Source organism: Cricetulus griseus (genome assembly GCF_003668045.3).
Source record: "Cricetulus griseus strain 17A/GY chromosome 1 unlocalized genomic scaffold, alternate assembly CriGri-PICRH-1.0 chr1_0, whole genome shotgun sequence".
In the NCBI taxonomy this organism is placed as follows: domain Eukaryota; kingdom Metazoa; phylum Chordata; class Mammalia; order Rodentia; family Cricetidae; genus Cricetulus; species Cricetulus griseus.
Window position 1 is genome coordinate 203,905,324 of NW_023276806.1, and position 23,978 is coordinate 203,929,301.

At 38.8% G+C, this 23,978-nt stretch overlaps 1 protein-coding gene across 17 annotated transcripts in view; it reads left to right on the forward strand.

Moving 5' to 3' along the window:
- Cadps2 (calcium dependent secretion activator 2) overlaps positions 1-23,978 on the forward strand; it is a 514,674-nt gene that overhangs the window by 387,996 nt on the left and 102,700 nt on the right. For 10 of the 17 annotated variants that reach the window (XM_027389980.2, XM_027389983.2, XM_027389989.2 and 7 more), the window contains 4 exons: positions 3,505-3,606; positions 12,010-12,073; positions 14,872-14,995; positions 16,885-16,905. In XM_027389980.2, the coding sequence (XP_027245781.1) occupies positions 3,505-3,606; positions 12,010-12,073; positions 14,872-14,995; positions 16,885-16,905 (311 nt within the window). Of the gene's footprint in view, positions 1-3,504; positions 3,607-12,009; positions 12,074-14,871; positions 15,000-16,884; positions 16,948-23,978 lie in introns of all 17 variants that reach the window. The other 7 variants (XM_027389987.2, XM_027389994.2, XM_027389996.2 and 4 more) reach the window with 2 other exon arrangements.

Consider the following 23,978-nt stretch of genomic DNA (forward strand, 5'->3'; position numbering starts at 1 on the left):
CTTTCATAGAGGATAGTGAGACTAGTTAAGAAGCTGGAGGAGAAGACAGACAAGTGAAAGAGAGTAAAGTGAGCATGTTGCAGACCAACATAAAGGCCTTGGCTTGTAAATAGTGTCATCATTTACAGTGACTTAAGCCAAGAAGAAATATGATCAGATACATGTTTGAAGACACTCACAGTAATATGTTCCTCGTACTTGACAAAGACAGGGTTAGAGGAGCAAGACCAAGAGGGCTGGTGCAATGGTCCAGGTCGTGCCTAGCCTTACAAGAGCAGTGGGGAAGGTAGTGAGGAGATGGTTAAGTTCTAGTAAATCTATAATTTTTATTTAAAAAAGAATAACTATTATGGTGACTTGAGAGTTGGTTCAGTGGATCAAAGCACTGGCTGCTTCTTTCAGAAGACCCAGGTTTGATTCCCAGTACCCACATGGCCGCTCACAACTATGTATATAACTCTAATTCCAGAGCATCTGATGCCCTCTTCTGGCTTCTGTAGGCCCTGGGTATGCATGTGGCGCACGTACATGCAGGCAAAACATATGCATAAAAGAAGGAAATTAAATAAAATTGATATTATACTAATACTACTAAAACCCATTCCTCATCTGTAACTGGTTTAAGATTTCTCTCAGGGCTTCTGTGAATATATCATCTGTGGTGTATAAAAGAGCAAGCCTTTAAGGCTTCTGTTGTCAACATCTTCAGCTAAGTGGTTAAGAGGCATTGTTTTTAAACTTGTAGGTTTTAGGTTTTCCACTAATGTAGGAAATATCTGGTATATATAAGAATGTTTAAAATGTTTCCTGAATTAGTGCTTCTCATATACAGCTCCCAGGGCTGGAGAAGACTTTTTTTCTGTTCATTATTTTGTAAAAAAATAAAAGGCAGAGCAAGTAAGGTGTGGGCTCCAAGAACACTGGCTTCAAACTGTGGGTGACCCAGCTGCAATTCCAGTCTTCTGCCCCTCCATTTTTGGAGAAGTAACCTCACCTCCCTGAACCTCATCATCCTGCACTCTTATAAACTACAGACAAGACTTTTAGGAACATCCTGTTATTCTGCAAGCTAAAAACCACCTACCCAATGCCAGGTGCATAGTTTGAGTGCTGCAATTAATAATTGCAATGTTTCTTTTGACAGCAAGAGTGAGTAGAACACTGCTGGTCACATAAGTATTGCTTGCCTTTGTCATTAAGTCCCCTTAAGCTGTTCCCCTAAAGCTTGATCGAAGTCAAGCTGGCCGTCATCCCTGACAACCTAGATTAGAAGGCTACTGCATATTCCTAATCTTCAGTAGTTTGCTTTCTATAGTTCACTTTAAAAAGGGGTGGAGGTGGCCAAAGGCAAGATCAGATCATCCAGTGTATTTTACCTGTTTGAGTTGTACTTGTTATTAATAAACGGTGAACTGACAGTGTTTCAATGCGTGTGGCAGTATTTATCACCTTGATAAATACTTGATGCAAAACCTCCCTGACTCATCTTTCTCACTGTGCATCACCGGAAACCTTATTCTATCCTGCCAGGTCGGCAGTGAACTGTCATTGCAGATCATGACCTCATCAGGCAGTTGAAACGAGAGCAGACACTCAAATCTCACAGTAGAGCATCTGTCAGGGAACCATGCTAATCATCAGAATGGAAAGCACCTTGAGCTTTTACCAAATTTTCGAGGCTTGCTGTGTGAAACAACCTGCTGCAACTAACTGTATGGAATGGATTCTTATTGCTGTCTGTGGAACAGCACAATTTAAGGCTAGTTGGATCTGAATGCCCACATTCTGAGGTCAATGCTTTCTATAAAACGGGCAGGTGGTACTGGGGTATAACTCAGCTGATAGAGTGTTTGCCTAACATACACAAAGCTCTGGGTTCAACTTTGAGAGCCACCTGGCCAGCACGGTAGTACATGCCTGGGATCCAGCACTTGGGAGATGGATCAGGAACTCACTGTCATTTTGGGCTGTATAGGCCAATTTGAGGATAGCCAGGGATGTATGCAATTCCGTCTTAAAACAAAACACTGAAGTCAGGTGATATTTTGTGATCATTATCACAAATGTTTACTAATAACAAATAAAACTGTCTGGACTTCATGCTAACATTTGCTTAGTAGAAGATGATTTTGAAGCAGTATATGAAACAAATTTATCACTCAAGCAATGCAAAACACATGCATTAAATGTAGTTGTCTGCTGGATAACTTATACATTGGCATTTTCTCCCTCCTAAAAGTACTAGAAAAATCAGCACCACTATTTTCTCATTGGTCTTTCCATAGTTAATGTTGAAAACACATTCTTATATGACAAATGTATCTGGTGTGTTATTATAAATATAAAATTAAATATTTCTTTGTTTAGAAATTAATTATAATTGCAAGAAATGTTTTCAAAGACTAAATCCCAACAGCATGCAAATTTCTGAAGTAACAAATTATTTATTGTATGTAAGGACAAAGTCCTCATACTTAAATGATGCCTAGATGTAACTAGAAGATCACTATGTCAACAAGGTTAAGGAATAACTTTCAAGTTAATTGCTTTTGTCCTAATTGACTAGTTAACAAGCATGAATTATATATTCATGAGCACACACACACATACACACAAATGGGAAACATCAAATTAAAACCTGTTTTCGAAGTAATTCTAACCATTTCTCTTTGCATTTAATAATCTTTGTTTCTACCTATTTTATACACAAGCATTAATATTAATACTTTGGAATAATGAGTGTACATCTTTGGGAAAATATAATCAGTTAAAAATAAGCTAATGAGAAAAATGCCTGTTGCCATTACCAAGTGCCGAAGATGTTCTTGAAGTACATCAGGTTTAAAGTAAATATAAGATTAATGTGTTTTCCCCTCTGTATTAGCATGAACAGTTTAACTTTATGTTCTCAAATTTCACATGACTCCTATACAAGCAGGGATTCGAATTGATAGAGTTTTTTGGAGAATTTTCTAAGTAATATTTGTTAAATATGTCTTATCTACTAGTTACATACATAGATTTGTCCAAATTTTGTTTCTTAAAAAATTTAAATATCTCCAGCCCCCTGTTTTTTTGTTTGTTTTTATTTGGAAGAGAAGCAGTTAAGATATTTCCATTTGCATTCAGCCTATTTTTATAATCATTCCATTCAGGGGATAGTCATTTAATTGGTCAGATGTTTAATTCCACTAGAGAACATTTTCCCTGCCATTTTCAAGGACTAGTTGTTGTTCTCTGTGTCTGGAAAGGATTCATTGTCATCATTCACCTTGAAGGCTGTCTAAAAGAATAAAACCATCCCATTCATTCTAGGTCAAAAATCTGAAGCAAATGGCTGCAAACACTTCTATTAAATTTCCAGTATAAACACAGCTACGGCTAATATGCCCTTTACTTGATTACTTGAATGATTTAGGGATACATTTGTGTGTATAAAATCTTTCAAGGTAAATAATCTGTTAATACAAATTGTGGATTCTCTTTTTATTATTTTTTTTTCAGACCTGATGGAATTGGAACTGTTTCAATCGAAGAAAAAGAAAGGTTTGAGGAGATAAAGGAGAGGCTTTCTTCCCTTTTAGAAAATCAGATAAGCCACTTCAGGTATGCATTGTATTTGATGGAAGTGTCTGTTTTCCCAGTCATCCTTTATCCTCCACCCGCCCCCACCCCAAGCATTTTTTGTTGTTGTTGTTGTTAAATCTTCTTGCCACCACTCAAGAATCACCAGTAGGTTCTAACTGCTCAAAGTATATGATCCAGTCTTCATTCTGTGGTCCGCTTCCCAGACAGTCATTTGTTTCCTCTGTTTTTGTACCTTAGCCATTCCTGCTGTAAAGTCCGTCTGTTCTGTCTCATGCTTTTCCTTTACATTTTCATCCTTGCACAGTATTTTTTTTTTCCATCTCAGCACTAGTGATTTTTTTCTTTCTTTTTTCTATACCACCAAGCAAGGAGATTCTCACCTCCATGATGGAGGCACCCTCAATTTTCCTGTCAAAGAATAGCATCAAGCCTTTCAGCCATTATTTGTGCTTTTCATTTGTCCCTGTGTAAGATGGTTAATAAATCCATTGCTTAAGCCATTAGTTATCTTTGGATTCACGACATAAGCTATAGCACGAGTGCTCCTTGTTCAAAAAGATTAGACATCAACACTAATAATCACTTGCAAAGTGAAAGATAAACAGCTGGATACACTTCTTGCCCTGGTTTTAGTTAGTCTCAAATAACCCAATGGTTAGAAACGTAAATATAAATATGCTAATATACTTTCTTCTACTACCACTCCTATTAGACTCTATGAAGTATTATTATAGCAATTAATAGTGTCTTGTAGAACGTCTATCATGTTTCGCTTGTATGGTTTAAATCATTTCAAAACAATCCGCAAACTACAGACATACATTCCCACCAAATTGTTGTTTACATTTGAACATGTCCACTCTATGCCTCATATCCTTATCTGCAGTATGAAAAGCTGAGCGATTGTGATTTTTAAAAATGATACAAAGCAATAAATTCTCACAAAGAAAGGGTTGTATCTGTTGGTTTACACTAGAGGCTTTTAGCAGTAGCTGAAACCATCAGCTCTGGGATGTACAGACAGGGGAATAATCAGACACACAGTCGGTCACTAGTGCTAGACCCACACGGGAAAATCACTGCATCCAAAGAGTGTATGAGGAAACACCATCCCAAAAGCATCTTGGAATCCAACTTGCAAACTTAGTTATCTACATAACTTTTCATTTTACAAATAAAACGTAGTCATAAAGAAGGTTTTTGTATTTGTAAAGGCCTGCTTCTGCAGTCACTGTTGTTAAAAGTTTTGCCTTTAAAGGGTGTAGAGAGTCCCTTAAATGTATTTTTTGAGTCTGTTGTTGGGGTTTTGTTGTCGTTGTTTTTGTTTTCTCTTTGGGGGCCTGCCACCTAGCACCCAAATAAATACACAGACACTTATTCTTACTTATGAATGCCCAGCCTTAGATCTTAGATTGGCTTGTTTCTAGTCAGCTTTTCTAAATTAAATTATTATCCTGTTTCTCTTTAACTACATTTTGCTTCTGGGTTTTTGTTTGTTTGTTTGTTTTGCCAACCTTTCTCTATGTATCTTTCTTTCCTTCTTACTCTGTGGCTGGCTGGCTGGCTGGCTGGCTGGCTGGCTGGCCCCTGGCATCCTCTTCTCCTTCTTTTCTTGCTCCTCGATCTTCTCTAGATTTCTCCTCCTAATTATTCTCTCTGCCTGCCAGCCCCCTCCCCCCCCCCCCGCCTGGCTATTGACCATCTCTCTATTAGACCCATCCGGTGTTTTAGGCAGGCAAAGCAACACAGCTTCACAGAGTTAAACAAGTGCAGCATAAAAGAATGCAACACACCTTTGCATCGTTAAACAAAGATTCCACAGCATAAATGAATGTAACACATCTTAAACTAATATTCCTCACAGTCTTTTTTGAAGAAAATCAATCTTGTAATCCCAGCTACTTAAGAGGCTGAGAGAGAAGACCCATCTAGAGTGATAGGCCCATCTAGCTAGGTTAATATCAAGAACTTAAAGTCAACCTGTGCAACTGAGTGAGACCCTGTCTCAAAAGTAAATGGGAGGAGTTAGAGATAGAAGGTTAGTGGTTAGGAGTGTTTGCTGCTCTTCCAAACGACTTGGATTCAATCCCTAGCAACCACATTGGATGGTGGTAACTCATTGATAGTCCAGTCACCTCCTTAGTATAGGCAAGGCCCTCAGTTTAATTTCAGTATTTGGTAGAATAAGGAAGAGAGAAATTTCATATCATCAATAATGACTATAAAAAGTAATTTAGGCCCAATAATATTCTAGAGATTATGGTTTATGATCTGATAAAGCCACTGAAGATCAGAATGCAAAACTAGCCACAGCCATAGAAGCTGGGCAGTGGTTGCACACACCTTCAATCCCAGGACTTGGGAGACAGAAGCAGATGTGAGTTCAAGGCCACCCAGGGCTACATGAGAGTGAAACAATCTAAAAGGCTCATGCCTTTAATCCCAGCACTAGAAAGGTATATAAGATAGGGGTGAAGCATTCAGTGTTCAGTTTTAGGCATTCAGTCTCCAGCCACACTGAGGATTTGTTGGAGCCACAATCACCCCCCTGTCTGAGGTAGAGCTACGAGCTGGTGGCTGGCCACTTTGCTTTTCTGATCTTCAGCTTTAACCCCAATATCTGTCTCTGGGTTTTTATTATTCGTGCTGCAAGAGATGGATTTCAAGAATAGATAGAGCAAACTAAACAACAAACTTCTCATGAAAGATGGGTTGAAAAGAAAAATAAGATGATACCTTGGATATATGTCTCAGTTTCCTGACAGACATGGAACATAATGGCCAGAGGAGTGTTATTTCCGAAGTCATAAATACAAAAGGACAAGTGTAAGAACAGAAAATATGAGGAAGGAAAAAACTGGAAAATATTGTAGAAGTCAGTCAGATGAGCAGTATCTAACATAGACATTCCCAGGGAAAAGAATCCTAGGCTGTCATTGTAAAATCAGAGAAGCAACTTGTCTGATTTATATATATATATATATATTATATATATATATATATATATATATATATCTCCATCAACACATGTGGAACTGGTGTAGAGCACCTCCAGAAAATGAGTGTGCAGAAGGATTTACAAATCCGCCGAGAAGCACTTAGATCCCCAGCTGTCTTTCCTACACAGCTCTCCTATACCAGTATCTGTCTACATAGTCTCAGAAAGTGAAGGTTCCTGGCCAGAGATGGAGGGCACAGGAAACATCACCCATGGTCAAAGGTTACAATAGAGATTACAAGCCTCTATTTTGAAATTATGAGAATGGTATGCCTCTTTCAACTCATAGACTTGACTCTCCCAAAGCTAGTAGCCAGTCAGGCATGCATGGTGTCTTCTCCTGAGTATTTCACTAGCCTAAGAGAAAAAACCCACAGCTGTAGATAGTGAAGGCTTCCCTAACACACCAGCGAGAGGCACCTCAGCAAAGACCATTGTCCTTAAGAACTGCCTACATGCACACAGCTTTTTTGTTTGTTTGTTTTTTTGAGACAGGGTTTCTCTGTCTCTTTGGAGGCTGTCCTGAAACTCTATCTGTAGACCAGGCTGGCCTCAAACTCACATAGATCCACCTGCCTCTGCCTCCTGAGTGCTGGGACTTAAGGAGTGTGCCGCCACTGCCCGGCAGCACACAGCTTCTTTTCAATTTCTAATAATATACTTTGGAAAATAGTCATTCATGTAGATGATCAGACACTTAAGAAAAAGTGTGTAATATGGAGCAAAGAGGCCAATGCAAGTTAATAACGAAGGGAGGTAGCAGTTTGGGAGTAGTAAAGATTGTGTGAGGAAAGGGAAAGTGGAGAGATCTTTTATTGAAGTCTTTAGAGAAGTTTAAAGAGACGGCACCTGTCAATCAAAAAATAAGATTGAAAAGTTAAAACTCCAGAGAACAAATACAACTCTAGAGATGGTGTGAAAATGTGATGAATACAACATATAAACACACTATTTAGAGTGATTTCATGAAAACTTCCAGAAGGCACAGTTGTTCTCTTAATTGTTTAAGGACCCCCAGTCAGGCAAAACTGACCCTTGCCTTCACCATAGAAGGAATTTAAAGATGGACCAGTATGAAGCAGACCTAGAGTTAATTGAAAATAAAATAAGAAGCACCAGAGAGTAGGGGTATGGACTTCTCAAAGAAGAGAGACCCCTGGAATGTCTTAACTGTAGCCATGTATAGTTCTGGCGGTTCTCATGTTATGTCTCAAAGGCTGGCAAGAAAAATTTTCTCCCTTTTTAATCTCTTTGTTCAATAAAGGAAATTCTAGAGTGGCTATGAAAGTACCAAGGTTGGGATTACAATTGATAAATTGAAACCATAATCAGTAGGATTGAATAATCAAATTAAGACATGTTATTGTGCCCAGACTCTGACACCCCCCTCCAAACCACCAAGAGACCAGATCTCATGCAAAAGCAAAGAGACTTTAATTTTATGAGTTAACTTGGGTCCTCTGTCCATCCAACACAGCAGGCGGAATAGGAGGGAGCCCAAGCAGTAGTGGGGTAGGGCATATATTGGGAGTAGAGCAAGGGATTGTCTGAGGGTCTGCTAGTTGCATAGTAACAGTCTGAGGATTGCGGCCACTCTGGGATGGGGGAGCCTGTCCTAAATTGATTGGTCAGCTGCAGCTGCAGAAAGGTTGTTATGCCTGGAGGCCATCCAAGGGCCATTGTTACCTACTGCATTCCACTATTATCAGGAAAGCACACCCAAAGCCTGCCAGGGGAGCTCATTTCTGATTGGTTCCTCACCACATGGATGGTATCTGGCAGTTTCTTCCCAGTAATTAGGGTAAGGTGGGGCAAGGTGGTAGTGGGGGGGGGGTCTGCTCAGCACATCCTGCTGAGGCAGGGGTATAGGGGAAGCTGTAGCCACGCCTACTTAGGGGCTGGCTACAGGTGTGCCTGACCACGCCCTCACAAAATATTTGTCCTAACACAGGGGCCTACATTTTGTTGGTCTTTTATGCAGCCTGTCATGGCTGCTAAAGCAAGGGGCTGGGTGAGGATCTGGGCCCTTCAATATCTTTTACTGTAAATGGAATTCCAGATAAGATTCCCAGAAATGTGTAGTTTACATCTAGGCAAGGGAAAATACCACATAAAGTGAAGCATAAATGTGATTTAGTCCCATTTTAACGTTCTTATTTGAAAATATCTCTAAAACAAGTAGAAATATTGTCCCTGCAGCAAATGCTATTTGTTTTGGAATTCTTGATTTTTCTCCTGACTTGGCCAGAGGCTTCAACCAGATTCTGAAGTTAACAGTCCCTTTTTTCCCCTGTCCCCATAATCTTCCCTGTTTTTATTCTTCCTCAGCTAATGTAATGTGAATACTCCATGATGGGCCCAAATGGTAAACCTCATTAAGGAGATAAAAATTATGTATGCTAGAAAAAAGAAAAAGGAAACAGCATTATTCAGGAGGGAAAAGCAACATAAAACTGCAGTTATTTCCAGTGTGGTGGCCATAATCTGGAATCCAAACATTAGAGAGGCTGACCAGCCAGAAACAAACAAAAGCCATCCAGACCTCTTAGTATATCTACAATTCAGAACAGAAATCTGAACTTTTGAACACTGTTGGTAAGGCTGGGGCAATACAGCCCACTTTAGAAACTCATTTAGTGTAGAATTGTCAACACCTGCTGCACATAGGACCCGCTCAAGCCTAGGAATTTTCCCTAGTGAAAATAAAGTCCATGCAGACTAAAGAATGAATGAATGTCCATACCAAAATTGTTAATAATAAAATGAAAATTAGCCACAGGAGCGGCCATTAAGGAATGCACAGGGATGAAATGTGAGCACTCAGACACACAAAAATGTACAAACTATCTATGTAGGATTCTAGACATGTAATCTTATTCCAAAGATAGAAAGTTAATCTCTGGTTTCCTGGTATAGGAGGCAGGTGATAAATTTCCATGCCCATGGTGACAATTCAAAAAAAAAAAAAAATACACATGTCACAACTTAAATTTTTAAAATTGTATAATTTAAATATGAGCAATTTATTCTATATCACTCCAATAGAGAACACTGAGGTCTGAAGATACCTCAGCAGGTAGGACTTATCTGTCACACGCAATGTTTCCATCACGCAAAATATAAATGCTGAGGGATTCCCTCTCATAGCAGGAAGTTGGTAGGAAAATCAGGAAGTAAAAACACAAGCGTACAGTTTGAGGGTAGAAAGTCCAAATGCCAAAAGAATCGGCTAAAACTTGACCTCTTTATTTCATCTTTTTTTTTTTTTTTTTTTTTTTTTTCTGAGACAGGGTTTCTCTGTGGCTTTGGAGGCTGTCCTGGAACTAGTTCTTGTAGACCAGGCTGGTCTCGAACTCTCAGAGATCCACCTGCCTCTGCTTCCCAAGTGCTGGGATTAAAGGCGTGTGCCACCAACGCCCGGCAATTTCATATTTTCTAAAACATGGAAATTACTTGGGACAAGGCAGTGCAAACATTTTTTATTTCAAAAGGCCTGTTAGAGGAAGTGTGGGCAGGGCACAAAGAATTTGAATAAACATTAACCCTGCTCATTTCAATAAGGAAGGGGGGCGGTGCTTAGTCATAGGGTGGCTCTAACCTGGCTCATTTATCTGTGAAACTCATTTACCAAAGTGGGAATGAGGTTGCCTTCAGTTTACTCAGATTAGGTATTAAATGTGGTTGAATCTTATTCAATAATTGAATGTTTTCCACTTCGCTTTGCTGGTGCATAGCTATCCAGAGTGGCAAAACCCCAAAATATTTATCCTGAAAGGTGGCAGGGCAAAATGATTCCCTTCTTTTAAAACTTGCATTGTAAAGATTAATTAAGCTACTGTGTAGTTATTTTCTGTACGTTATTGATTCAGGATTACTCTAAATGTGCTGAATTATTTACACACCCTGCACAGCCAATGCTAATTCAGAACATACCCGGTGGGACCTCGGAGCCCTGAAATGCTAAATGTAATCTGAGGATCAGTAACATTCCATTCATAAAATGTTTCACCCGCAGGTTAATGGAAATAAACAATAGGAAAGACAATGGGTGGATTATGCAAATACACTGAAAAGATTAAGCAGGGGAGGGAACTACAAGGACCCAAGTGGTGCTTTATTTAAATGTGGATTAAGCTTTAGAGTACACAGAATGATTAAAGCTACTTTGCTAATTTGCTAGCTGGTAAGAAGCACCATTGCTCAGGAAAGTCTATTAAAATAAATTGTCTAGAGGTGGGAGAACGGGGCACAGAGAGGCAAAATTAAGCGAGTACACGTTCAACAGTAAGTAAATGATGAATGCTAGATCTGGAAAATATTCATTTGCATTTATCTACACTGGAGAAGCTTTTATGAAACTAACAACTCCCCCAAACAAATTCAAATGCATTTCTCTTAAAAGGAAGAAAGCAATACAGTCTTTTATTCTTTCCTTTAAAATTTATTTTCGTAAACAAATTTCTACTTGGAACTTATGTGTTTATGTGCTTTCTAGTAATCCATTCAAATTACAGTGGGGGGGGGAGAACTTCTTTCTGAGGCCACTAGATAATTGAGTAGGACATCGAGATAAGCAAACTTCTTTCCAACTCATTAATTTGCAGGTTTCTAAGTCAAAATGGGGTGGCAGCATAACGACAGCCATCTGCCTGCTGTCTGGATCCTGGGGGGAGCTATTGCTTCAGAGATGGGGGGGGGGTGTCTTGGCTGAGTCTGGCTCAGCAAAGCCAGTGGCTGCAGCAGGGTGTACCAGCCCGTTTCTCATTGCTCCTTAAGTGGAGAGTAACAGGAAATAAAGATACACCTGTTAGCACCCCCGTGGCCACTAACTTTAGAAGGAGTCCGCTCCTTCCTGAACAGGCGTGTCTGGCCTGAGTTTCAGAATATCTCCCACTACCTGCCTTCCAGTTGCTGCTTTGCAGTCACTGTACATCAGACAAGAGACACTGGACACTAGCTCTTCTGAGAAAGTTCTGCACGGGGTTTGCATGTGTCCTGGTAAAACCAGTGGCTGTGTAGTGTCCCTAAAAGGGGGACTTGGGTAATACAGTGTGTGTGTCCGTCATGGTCTTCTTCCACATACCAATCTAGGGAGGCGTGAGAAAAACCATTTCCTTTTCTCCCGGAGCTAAATCTCAAACTTTACACAAGAAATTCTTAGATGTTACACAATAATCTTCCCTCTACAAGGACTCTGGGGTTTCTTCTTTATCCTTTTCGTCATAATTGATTCCTTACAAGTTCAAGACCTCGAAATCACAGACTTGGTAAAATTTAGCAGTTAAAGTCATGTCCAAACTAACTGGATATTTTCACTTCTCTCCAAGGTTCTCCACCAATGCCAAGTAATCGAAGCTGTAATCATTTAGCTCTTGGATAATATTAAATGTTTGATGTTTTTGTTCCTGCTTTTGTTTTTAAAGATACTGTTTTCCTTTCGGACGGCCTGAGGGTGCTCTAAAAGCTACACTTTCCTTACTTGAAAGGGTATGTATAAGGGTTCGTAGATGCTATTTTTGTTCTTGAGGGCTGTGTTTCAGCAGTTGGACTGAGCAGTCCCCAGGGGTTGGCACTTCTTGCTGCACCCACAGCACTGCATGAATGGCGGACCTCTTCTTACTGTTTTCTTGTCTCCCCCACTCCTTCCTCCTTTGACGCCTTTCCACCACCATTCTATCCTGATATTATGCTATCATTTTATTTTGATGTTATCTCTCTTTCCATCTTTCCCCCACTTATTATCTCATGGAATGTTTTACTGGTGTCATTGCTGTCTGTTTGTCTTCTTGCTTTTAGTTATTTCTACTTCCCAGGTTACTTCACACTTGCCTTTTATTATCCCCCAGATTCACTGGTTTCCAGCACTTGCAGCCCACATGCATGCCAGCATTTGCTCTATAAAATGATAGACCTACCATCCCTTTTGTTCCTTTCAGGCTCCACATATGGTGTGCTTTTATCAAAGAATTCACAAATCATAGAAATACATTTCACGTACAGAAATAAATAGCAACCAAGGTTTTAACATCCATTCTGAAAAACAGTTTTTTAGGCATGATGTGTGCTATTTCTGTGGATGTTGAGGAAAAGTACTTTTTCATGTTTATTAATCTCCAAATGCTGGTGAAATGCTGCCTGCTAAATAATATGGTCTTAGCAACTCTTCAATATCAGAATTATAAACAATTTTGTTTATTATCTTGTGGTTTTATTTGCTCATCCTCATTTACTGACTTAATCTTGTCTATTTTTCTACTGAATTAGATGTCTATCAGCATATCTACTAGAGAGAGGCCGCAGGAACATTGATCAGAACTTGAAAAGTAGGGGTGACTAAAACAAAATCTTCAGATTATAGGTTGAGTTTATTGTGATACCTTTGGCTCCTGTGTGGTGTGCATGGAATGAGGTCATATAAAGATAGGTTTATTCTAATTTTTATGCTGTTAAAAGCTGCATGTAGCATTGGCTTTTTAAGGTATTTATTCTGTTCTGTTCCTTAAGGCAATTACAAATAAGTTAGTTCTTAAAATTGCTCTACTTTTGTACCTGAATGCCATCTTGGGTACCACACAACCTCTCTGTGTCCTGGTTTCCATGGCAGAGTCTTGCTTTTCCTCCCAGCAGGGAAGAGGTAGTAATCCAGAGATGCCCTGTGCCTTATATTGATGGGTGGCAGCATGACAGTGACCCTTTCTAGTTACAGTCACTAATCACATCTCTTAGTGAATTGAAAGAGAAAAGCTAAAGGCCATTGCTTCATTTTAAAAAACTCTCTTAACTTGCTAACAACTTACAAAAACAAAATAAAATCTGTAAGTGAATTTTTAGTACCTAAGAGCTGCACAGGTAGTGCTCAGGCTCCTAGAGAATATGAAACACTATTCAAACTCTAGCCTCACCTCTGAGGTTAACATATATATTCTAATTTCTAGTTACTTTTCCTACTTTTGCAGTTTCTCAGCATGGGAACCCCAAGTATAATCCATAAGCTTGTATATGGAATAGCATCATCTTGATAGTAATTTTTGGCAAAATTCTGACTAAATATAATAGTTTACATTTGATACCTATATGTATTTTTACTTGCACAGAAGAATTTTTTTCCCTTAGGCTACAAAGATCTATTATACAATTCTGAATTACCAAATAGATGTCCTAATTAAATTTGATAATAAAAGAAATGTTAAATGATCAAGCTAACTGTTTTCAAGAAAGAAAATCTTGCCTAAATACACTTGAAAATACTGTCAGTGGTTATTAGATGCTAGTATGCTAGAATAAATTCAAGAGTATACAAACATTGGTGCAAAGAGAATGAAATAATAAAGTTTTTAGTGCTTGTTTTCAGTCCCTTTTAGTATTTATTTCGATTTAAGAGACTATTAGAATACTTACTAGACTTTAAAAGCACTTTATATTACCATTTTATCATATGTATCATCATTTGAATATAAACAAAGCATGACAATTACATTTAATATATGAAAAAGTAGTCTGACTAACCACACTTAAAATTTACAACAGGAGTTGTAATGAAAGGTATGATTGCCTCATTAGGAAGTGTTCAAAATTACCTTTTGACTTTTTTAGATAACTGTACTTGCTCCTTGCTAATAATATGTTAAGGAATAACATGTTAAGGAAAAAGATCCAAGAACACATTTTAGGAACCCAGCAAAGAATGACCTGTGTCTTCTTTTTTTTCCAAAACTGATGAAAGTTTCCATGAAGCATTCGTTCTACTAAGGCAAAGAAGTTTCTTTAGTCTTTGTAGAGGTCACCACATCATGTTCAGAAGATCACAATTATTTTAAAGTTTAATTAGCAGTTTTTACAGAGCTCCAAAATTGTGCCCATTCATAATGAATTTTTCTTATGATTTTTCACATATATTCAGAAGACCTGGGTCTTCTCCATTATACAAGACAAACTTTGTTTACCAAGTGTACAAGGACTGTAATCCTGATCTGAGACAGCTGCCGTAATGGTGTTGTGGATCCCTGGAGGAAAAGTGACAGTCACACTGAATCCTGGTGACCTGGCCTATGGGAGGTTTTGATGTGCACAAATGAGGCTTAGACGGGAGGAACCAATACTGAAGGATTAAGTCCCAGTTGTGAAGTGCCGACTCATTACTTCCCACAAGTTACTCAAGGCCCCTCCCCCTTCCCAGGAACACTCAAGTCTGGGGCGATTTGTGTAATTTGTTTTTAGACTTTATTTTATGCAGCGTCTCTCCTCTCTTCTCCTTTGCCCACCCCACTCCTCTCTTCTCTCTGTAGGTTTTAATGAAGGACATCGCCACTCCCATCCCCGCGGAGGAGGTGAAGAAAGTAGTCAGAAAATGTCTGGAGAAAGCTGCCTTGATCAATTACACTAGGCTCACAGAGTATGCCAAAATTGAAGGTCAGTGCCCTGAGCAATTGCCGAAGTGGCTGTGAGAGCCAACAATGCCTATTAACTGAATTTTCTCTGAGAAGTCCTTTTCCTCCCTGAACAATCCTGTGCAAAGGGAAATGTCTCATTAAAATCTCAGCTGGCGAACTGAAGCGCTTTTTCCTATTCATTGCTTTAATATGCCTCCTGGGACTCGGCTTGAATGAAAGACCCAGGATCCGTGCTTAAGTTGTCCTTTGTTCTTATTTTGAGTTTTCAAGAAACCAAAAGGTGTTTTCGTGGGTTGTATTTTTTGACATTACTGTAAGTATGTCTAACATTTAAATGATGGACTGTGGATTCCTTACTGATTGGTGTCAGTGTAGCATTATGTAATTTTATTTTCTGATCTGCCCTGTCACTCGGAAGAGGGAGAAACTTGTGGATTGTTGTGAGCGCTGACATAAGCCGGTAGAACTTCCTGCCGCTTCTAATTGCTTGCTCTATATTGATGCATTTCAAAGATTAGACCTCTTGAGAGGACTGTGCACTTTTTTCTCTTTCTTCAGTTTTTAGTCATTAAGGACACTGATATTTTAAATGTTTAGAGATAAATAGATGGGAAGTTGCAGCAGAGTCACAAGATCAGATTTTATTTTCCAGTCTTTTAACAGATGGTTTTAAAGTATTGAAGGTTTGTTCAATTATTTGTCCAAATCGTTTGTTCAGATGATCATAAAACTGACTTATCTCATGAATGTATCATTACCAGAGAGAAAGGAAAAGTTTGTGTCTTGCTAAATGTTTATATCTTAAAATAGTAGGTAGTCATCCTGTAGGTGAAGTTTGGTAACTTTTAACAGTTTAAAATTCTGCTTAGTAAATGGTTAGTTTAGGAACTAATTGGTATTAGAATAATTTTATCAATTTTCAGTAAATGAAAAAGATAGATGCTGTTCTGTCTTTTTTTCTTTCTGTCTTCCTTTTTTTCTTCAAATCTAGACAAGCTCACTAACAAGCATGTGATAACCAACCTCCTGAGTGATTAACAAAAAAGCCATCTCATCACCATAGCAACCAATATTATATCACGAGAGGAACAACATGAAACCTCCTTAGTTACCAGCTTAACATCATTAATTATGGTATCATGTTGAGTTAAAGCAAATGCAGTGAACACCGGTCATTTGAAGGAAGTGGAAGATGAACACTTGGGTTTTCACTCTTGAATACTCCATCATGTCGTTTTCATGTTTGGACTTTTGAGTGTTCCAAACATGATTGAAAGAAGTGGTATACAAACTGACATTAAAACCTTTCAAATATCTCAGAGGAAAGTTTGTGGGGACCTTCCTTCAACCATGATAGTATCATTTTGTACAAATACATTTCCGATTTAAAAGTCACTGAAGGAAACTTTCCTTTCTGAGCTCTTCTGGTAATGTTTTCCTGCTGTTCAAGAATGCTGAGAGCAGGACACACTGCAGTTCTCCAAGTTGCTCGGGAGTTTATAGCCGTAGAAACCACTGTAAGGGAACTGGAAGAGCTTCTTTTATCTGTACATAGAGAAGTCTGTCCTAGGACCAAATGGAGAGGAAGCAGGGATCCTCCCGTTGTCTCCTTTCCTAGACTCATCTTGAGTTCAGTGTGGCAATATTGTAGAAAATGGATCCCAGCAATCCACTCAAGAACTGCCAAGCTGTCTTACTTCAAAAATGCAAAATATTTGCTCATTCACAGATGAAAACTCATATGCTTTTCAATTTCTACTTCCATCTTTCCTATTTTTATTTCATTTCTAAAGTGATTTTTTTTTAATGTTCAGACCAGACCAAGAACATATAAAATGATTTAGAAATAGGAAGGCAGGCTATTTTCTTTGCTTGCTTAGCCTTAAATTCTCTTTTCTTATGTTTTAGGGCCTGCAGAAAAGGAAACAGGTAATGTTTCTGCATGCGCACGCTACTCTTTCTAATGTGGTGGTATATGACTTTTTAGAAACATTTCTTTGAAGTACTGAGGTCATAAAAATTAGCATATATTTAATGTATATAAAAATACAGCCATGGAACCATTCACGATGTATACTACAAACCTGTCCACCACTTCCAGAAGTTTCCTCCCACCCTCTTCATTATTGTTATAACCAGGTTGGGGGGTGGGGCATGTCTGCTCATAGCACTTCTTAAGTGTACAAAACAGCATTGCTGACCAGAGGTCATGGTATGTCTATGCAGCTTACTGATTTTTTTTTATTTTAGACTTTACACAACATAGGTGATGCTTTCCTGCTTTCCCTACCATTCTTCTACTCTCTCTTTCCCAGTATTAGACGTCACTCAGTGGTGTCATGCAGTACTTGCCTTACTATAGCTGGTTTGTTTTGTTGACATGATGCCTGTCATGTACATGTTGATCACAAAGGGTAAGAATGGGGTTTCCTTTTGTCTGCATATGTCTTTGTCAGTAGACACTGTTTTCTTGATTTGGTTATTGTGGATAATGTTGCAGTGAGATGGAAGTAAAGATATCTGAAGATTTTTATTTCTGTTCTTGTGGATGTATAACATCCTCCTCCATATTGCTTTCTAGAGTACGGGTACCAGTTTTCACTGGTACCCGTGGTATCTAAACTCTTCCCTTGATGTCCTTGCCCACCACTTGGTACATCAGGCAGTGGGTTTTTTGTGATCAAGGTTCTAGAGCAGGTAATATTTCATTATGATTTCATGATTAGTGACACTGAACATTTTTCATATAAACATGACACCCATTGGCCATTTGTAGGCCCTCATTTGAGAATTCTGTTCTTTTGCCCATTTGGATTGGGTTATTTGGGGCTTCTGCTATTGATTGGTTTGAGCATGGTTTATATTTCCAATGTTAGCGCTCTCTCAGATATGTATTTTCTCTCATCCACAGGCTATCTTTTGATTTTTTTCTGCCTTCCTGCTAGTTGTTTGTGTCGTCTTCTTTCCCTTCCTGCTGGTTGTATGTGTTGTATTCCTTCCTCTTGCTTGTATGCTTTGACATTTATAAGTAGCTCCCCTGTCAGAGCACTTGTTTGATCACTTTAACTAGGATTCTGAAAATACTTGGATTTTTAAAACAACTATTGCTAATGCTTTGTAGGAGAACTATATGCTATTTTCCTCTGAAAGATCAGCAGTAGTTTTTATATGAATTCAAGGCCCGAAACCTAAGACCATGTTAATATTATACATTATGTCTTAAGCATCTCATTTGGAAGTGGTTACTAATACTTGAAGGGTTCTCACAAACAGAATCGAGAACAATCTTCCTTCATTACTCTTGAAAGCTGGCATGAGAGTAAAAAGCAAAACTGCTATTAAATAAAATGAAGATGTTCTTATCTCAGAACAAATGAGCAGAGGCACTTGTTCAGATGCCCCATGTGAGATCCCTGCCTTAAGAAGGTGTGTGTGTGTGTGTGACTGTGTGTGTGTGTGTGTGTGTGTGTCTGTGTGTGTGTGTGTGTGTGTGTCTGTGTGTGTGTGTGTCTGTGTGTCTGTGTGTGTGTTTGTATGTGTGTCTGTGTGTTTATGTGTGTGTCTGTCGGTCTGTGTCTGTAGGTGGGTATATGTATGGGTGTAGATGTTTCTGAATTAATTAAACTGTAATTAATTTAACTGTGTGTACCATTTTCTATGCACTCTTCCCTGTCTCCTCTTCAAACTCTTTCAAGAAGAATGCTCATTGCGTTGTTCCTCTTGTGTCTGGTACCTAAACTGATGACAGAGTTGGTGTTCTGAACTTTTGTTAATTAGTTTCCATTTGAGAACAATGGTGCACCAGACAAGTGGTAAACCATACTCACATTCACTTGCAGTGTTACAGACAAATTCTCCTTTCATTTTAAAGCTCACATCTTCTACTAAAGAGGCTCTATTTCTTGTTGAGGAGCAGGAAGCTTTTTCTATTATTTTCTAGTACCTGAGTTCTGAAAGGTGACAGGCACAAAACACTGAGACACAAGAGGTGGTGGGGGGAGAAAGACACCCTACAATAGTTACTGATGGTACTTGAGAAGAAATAAATAATTAGAACAAAATGAGATTTTTATCATACCCACTCATGACAGCCCACACAATATCGGTAGTCCCATGTTCTTTAGCAAACTCTTTCAAAATAGGTTGTGAAGCAAGCAAAATGGCCCCCTACAATATATAACATGGTTGTTCTGAAAACTTTTTATCCTAACCTACTAACAAGAAGTAGAGGAGTGTCTATCTATGCCTTTCCCACTTCCATAGAGTACAGAAGTCATCCATCCTAGACTAGACTCAATCCAGATCCTTACCCTCTGGGGCTCTGTTTTCTCTGTGAAATAAGAAGAGAGCTGAGGGCACCCATGAGCAGAGGCATTTTCTACAGATGCCTCCTGTGGCTAAGGAGAGGAGGAAGAGGAAATGATGCTTGCCACATAGCTCACTGGCCCTGACAGGACATCTTCCCTTCACTCCTGTTAACTCTACCTCCACCATTCACCTGGATAACTCAGCAGCGCTAAGAAAAATATTTGTGTTAAAGTTACATGCACATATATAAAAAATAAAAATAAGTATATTATTGATATAGGTGAATTGACAGAAAGCTGAGGAAGGTTCTAAATCAATGAGAGAGTTTTAACAAATATATATTCCTTTAGTTGCATTTAGGGCCAGCCCAAAGAGAGTTCCTGGTAAACGACCCAGGGTGATTTTAAAAGTGAATACAAATAAAAGTATTAATTGTCTTTCTATTGAGGGATCCTTCAGAAAAAGTCTTTTAAACTACCCAGGACGAAAATTCTGCCCAAAATTCCTTATGATTTTGTGATCTATCAATCAGCATGTCCTAGAAGTTGGCAAAAATTAGGTATTTTATAGAAATCACTATACCACCATTATCAGAAAAAAAAGTTATACTACCATTATCAAAATCCTACATATGTGGGATATCGCCTCATCTCTGAGACCCAGAAATGTATTCTATTCTTTTTCTACTGGTGGCTGAGCCTCCAAGACTGTCAGACTCAAAATGATAGCTTTTTTTTTTTTGACAACTCCCTCAGCCATGTTACAAAAGCTAATAGTTAATATTGTTTTATCACCACTTTTCCCCAAAATAAAGTTACTCACTAATATGAGAAAAGAATTCTGTGCTAGGCCCTTTGTAAGCAGTTTATATATGTCACCTCATTTGCCCCTACAGTGAAACTTTGGGATGCACAGTATTATTGTTATGATTTCAGAAAACTGAGTAGGGGCCTGAACAACTTATCTAGAGTCACATTGCTCCTAAGTAGGCCACTAAAGCTCACTGTGTACGGGCTCCCCTCATGTGCTTTCCTCTCTCACTGCGTCCCTCTTGAAAAGTTTGTGTCATTACATTTTTACTTAGTGAAATTTGGCCGCATATATTTCAGTTGTCCTGTTAAAGATGCTTATGATTTGTAAACCTCTTCCCAAACTAGAGGGCCCAGTGTAGTTCCTTCATCCTACTTACCATCCTGTGCTGATACCGCCACAAGGAGAGGGGCTTGTATTGCAGTAACCAGTTCCTCCCCAGTTTAGAGTGAAGCCAGGCACAGCACATGGATGGTACCTGGTAAATATTTATTGAATGAACAAATGAGCTTACAACACCGACAGTTATCTGGCTACTTACAGCAGAAAGAACATCCACGAGCTGGCAAGCTGCCTTGTAAAAGGTCATTCAAACCAATCGCTGAATAATTAAAATATAGGGCAAAAACTAGCCACTTAAAAATAACAGGATTGAAAAATAAGCCGGAGTCACCTGCTGCTATGACAGGAGAATGGCACTGGGTCAGAGACGACAGAGGTTAAGCCTCATATTCGGTTTCCATTTCCACTGTTTCCTGACCCCCCATGCTGCTCAGTTGTGATTCTGGTTTCTTCTATCTTTTAAGACTTTTAGTTGTCCATGGGCAGCACAAGTGTGTAGAAGAGAGGGATTTTAGGATCTGGAGATAAATTGGTGAAAGCGAATAACCTCTTTCAATGTCTTTCCTTCTTGGGTATTGCATGTTTCCTTTAAACGTTGAGCATTTGAAATTTTGGAAAAGCAATTCTTATTAACTTGGGGGCTATAAAAATCACTAGTCATTTAGGTTCATATTTTTTAGTACTTCATGAGCAATCTTTGATTTGCATCATATCCAAACCAAATCTTTTTAAAATCTGTTTATTTTGTACTCTTGAGATTAATTTATTATAATCTAGAATTCATTGTGACACTTAAACCCTATCTTCCTAATTGTTTGTTCTTTTTAAATTAAATGGATTGATAGTACAAACTAGGTGTCATTTTTGATGAAAACTCCCCTTGTTTCTTTAGCTCAAGGTGTTTCTAATGGATGAGAGCAGCAGTCATATATATGTCATCGATCCCTGTGGAGTTCTAGAAACTGTGCTTCTTGTTGGAACTTACAATATAAGAACGCTTCTTAGAGCTGGCTTGACATGGTTCTTTGGCATAGATTTGGTAAAGAGGCTGCTTTCCAATTTGGAGGTGCCTGGCATGGATGGAACAGGAGAGGACTTTGCAGGAGAGGTAAAGCGCCTATCATCCCTCCCGTTGCTAGGTTCCAAGATCTAAGCCCCAGTGTACTCATTTCCAGAGTACCAGTTGAATGGCACAGAAATGCTTTCCCAGGAGACACCGTGCTTACTCTCTTTGAGAAAAGAAGTCTCACTGTGGCAGTCCTTACGTCATGAGGATGTGTGTGCCATCTGGGTGGCATTTTAATTTAGCACTGCATTGTCAAGCGATAGTGGTAAATAATAAATAAGTAGAGTCTGTTTTGCTTAAGATCTGTGTGCCAAGAAACAGAGTGTATATTCAAAATAACACCATTACTGAAAGTATTTTGTTAGCAGTGAATAACTTCTTACCAGTATATCTAAAATAATGATAATTTTCTTTCAAGTCGGATCCAGCCAACAAGTTTGAACATGCCTGAAGGGGGAAGTGGGGATTGAGAAAAAAAGAGACAAGAGTCAGAAGATAGGAGGGCACTCAGTGAATACTGCAGATGCCCCAAGTTTATTACTCATTGCCCTTATATACCCCAAGCAGAAAGGAAAGGGCAAAAGACTTCCTTACCATGATACAAGGAAGAAACAAATGTAAGTAACTTCCCAATACCCAAAACATTTGGTCACCACACCCTAAGCCAAACATCATGTAATTTGGTCAGGATATCCAGTAGCCATACCTTAAGCCAAACATCCTATCGTTTATCCTTGAGGAGCAAGAATAGGTTTGAACTCTCTGACCTTAAGTCAAGATGGATTGGAGTCACTAACAGCGAGCCCTGACATTCTCATTCAAGTTTGATGTGTGGGCTTAAAAACTTAAATTTGTTTAGTATTAGATGCTACTGCACATGCACACAAACACATGTACATGCTTATACATAGGATTTCAAAAACAATTTAAAACTTAAAAATAGATGCTCCTATGAACTGGTGTTTTTTGTGACCTGAATTGTAGACGAAAAATATGTTTTCCAAAGTATGACAGCACTTTCCCGAAAATAACCCATAAACTGAAGACTATCAAATCTTCGCCCAGTAAAAACCAACAGGTTTCCATCTGACTTCTTGAACAGTTTGATTGATAGAAACAATGGATTCTTTCACACAGTAAAATCTCTGTTTCTAAATTACCTATTGATTAAGGGGACACCAACACCAATACATAAAAATCTCTGATTTTAGAACAAAAGGAATGAATAATAATTTCTCTAGTGTACTTGAGAAAACTGTTCAAGTCAGAGTTCTTAGTTTGCCAAAGTGTTTAGTAAAGGAAATTCATGTACACACTCTAAAGATTTGGTGGATACACTGGCCTGCCTGTTGTCACCACTGGCTAAAGGAGCACATCAAGCTTCATTTTTTATACTATATTTTAAAAGATTTGGGTATTTTTCACATGGTAATTAGTGGCATGTTTAAATTACCTAAGGAGATTTTTTTTTCCTAATAACCATAAATTGCTTTGACTCCATCAGGTAATATAATCCAATAGAACTATTATTATTATTAATATGCTTTTATCCCTATACTGAATTGAACATCATTAATCGTGCCAGATTGATTGTTTTCTATTAAGCCTACATTTAAGCCTAATGCTAGTTCACTTCGGCTCTTTCCATCTCTGATTTGGAATGAACAAGGATTCTGCCTGTTTGTTTGCTTCAGCTTTTCTCCACCTACTCACTAACTACAGAAGAAAATGCCCCATGCTATGTAATTTGTGTCCCCACTAATTAGCTTATTACAATGTAGGCAGATTAATTCCTATGGATCAAAAGATGTCTGGAGGCATTATAAGCAGGGTTGCAAGGATTACTAACCAGAAATGGCAAATGAAGGCATAACTTGCTCGTGCTTAACAAGGTTTTGGTGTTCTGTGTGTAGCTTCAGTTTTTCAATACAAAGGAAAGTCTCTGTTGTACAGTTGACCAGTTGCTTCTTACACATTGAGAGAACTTTGTGAAAAGTCAAATGAGGACATGGGATTGTACTTGTCCCCTGCAGAACTGCAGAAACATGAAATGAGGCTTGCATCACTCTCAGCCCCTCTGCAGTACGTGTCCACGGTTTCAGTCATGGGAGGAAAATGAGGGTTCTGTACTCTTTTTTTTTTTTTTTTTTTTTTTGGTTTTTCGAGACAGGGTTTCTCTGTGGCTTTGGAGGCTGTCCTGGAACTAGCTCTTGTAGACCAGGCTGGTCTGGAACTCACAGAGATCTGCTTGCCTCTGCCTCCTGAGTGCTGGGATTAAAGGTGTGCACCACCACTGCCCAGCTCTGTACTCTTTTTTTTTTTTAATTTATTTATTAGTTCTAGTTAGGGAACAAGTTGTTTCACATGTTAGTCCATTCTCCCTCTCCCTTCCCTCACCCCCCCAGCCTACCCCCCACCCCATCCACCCACCACTCCCCAGGCAGGGTAGGGCCCTCAACGGGGGCTCTGCAAAGTC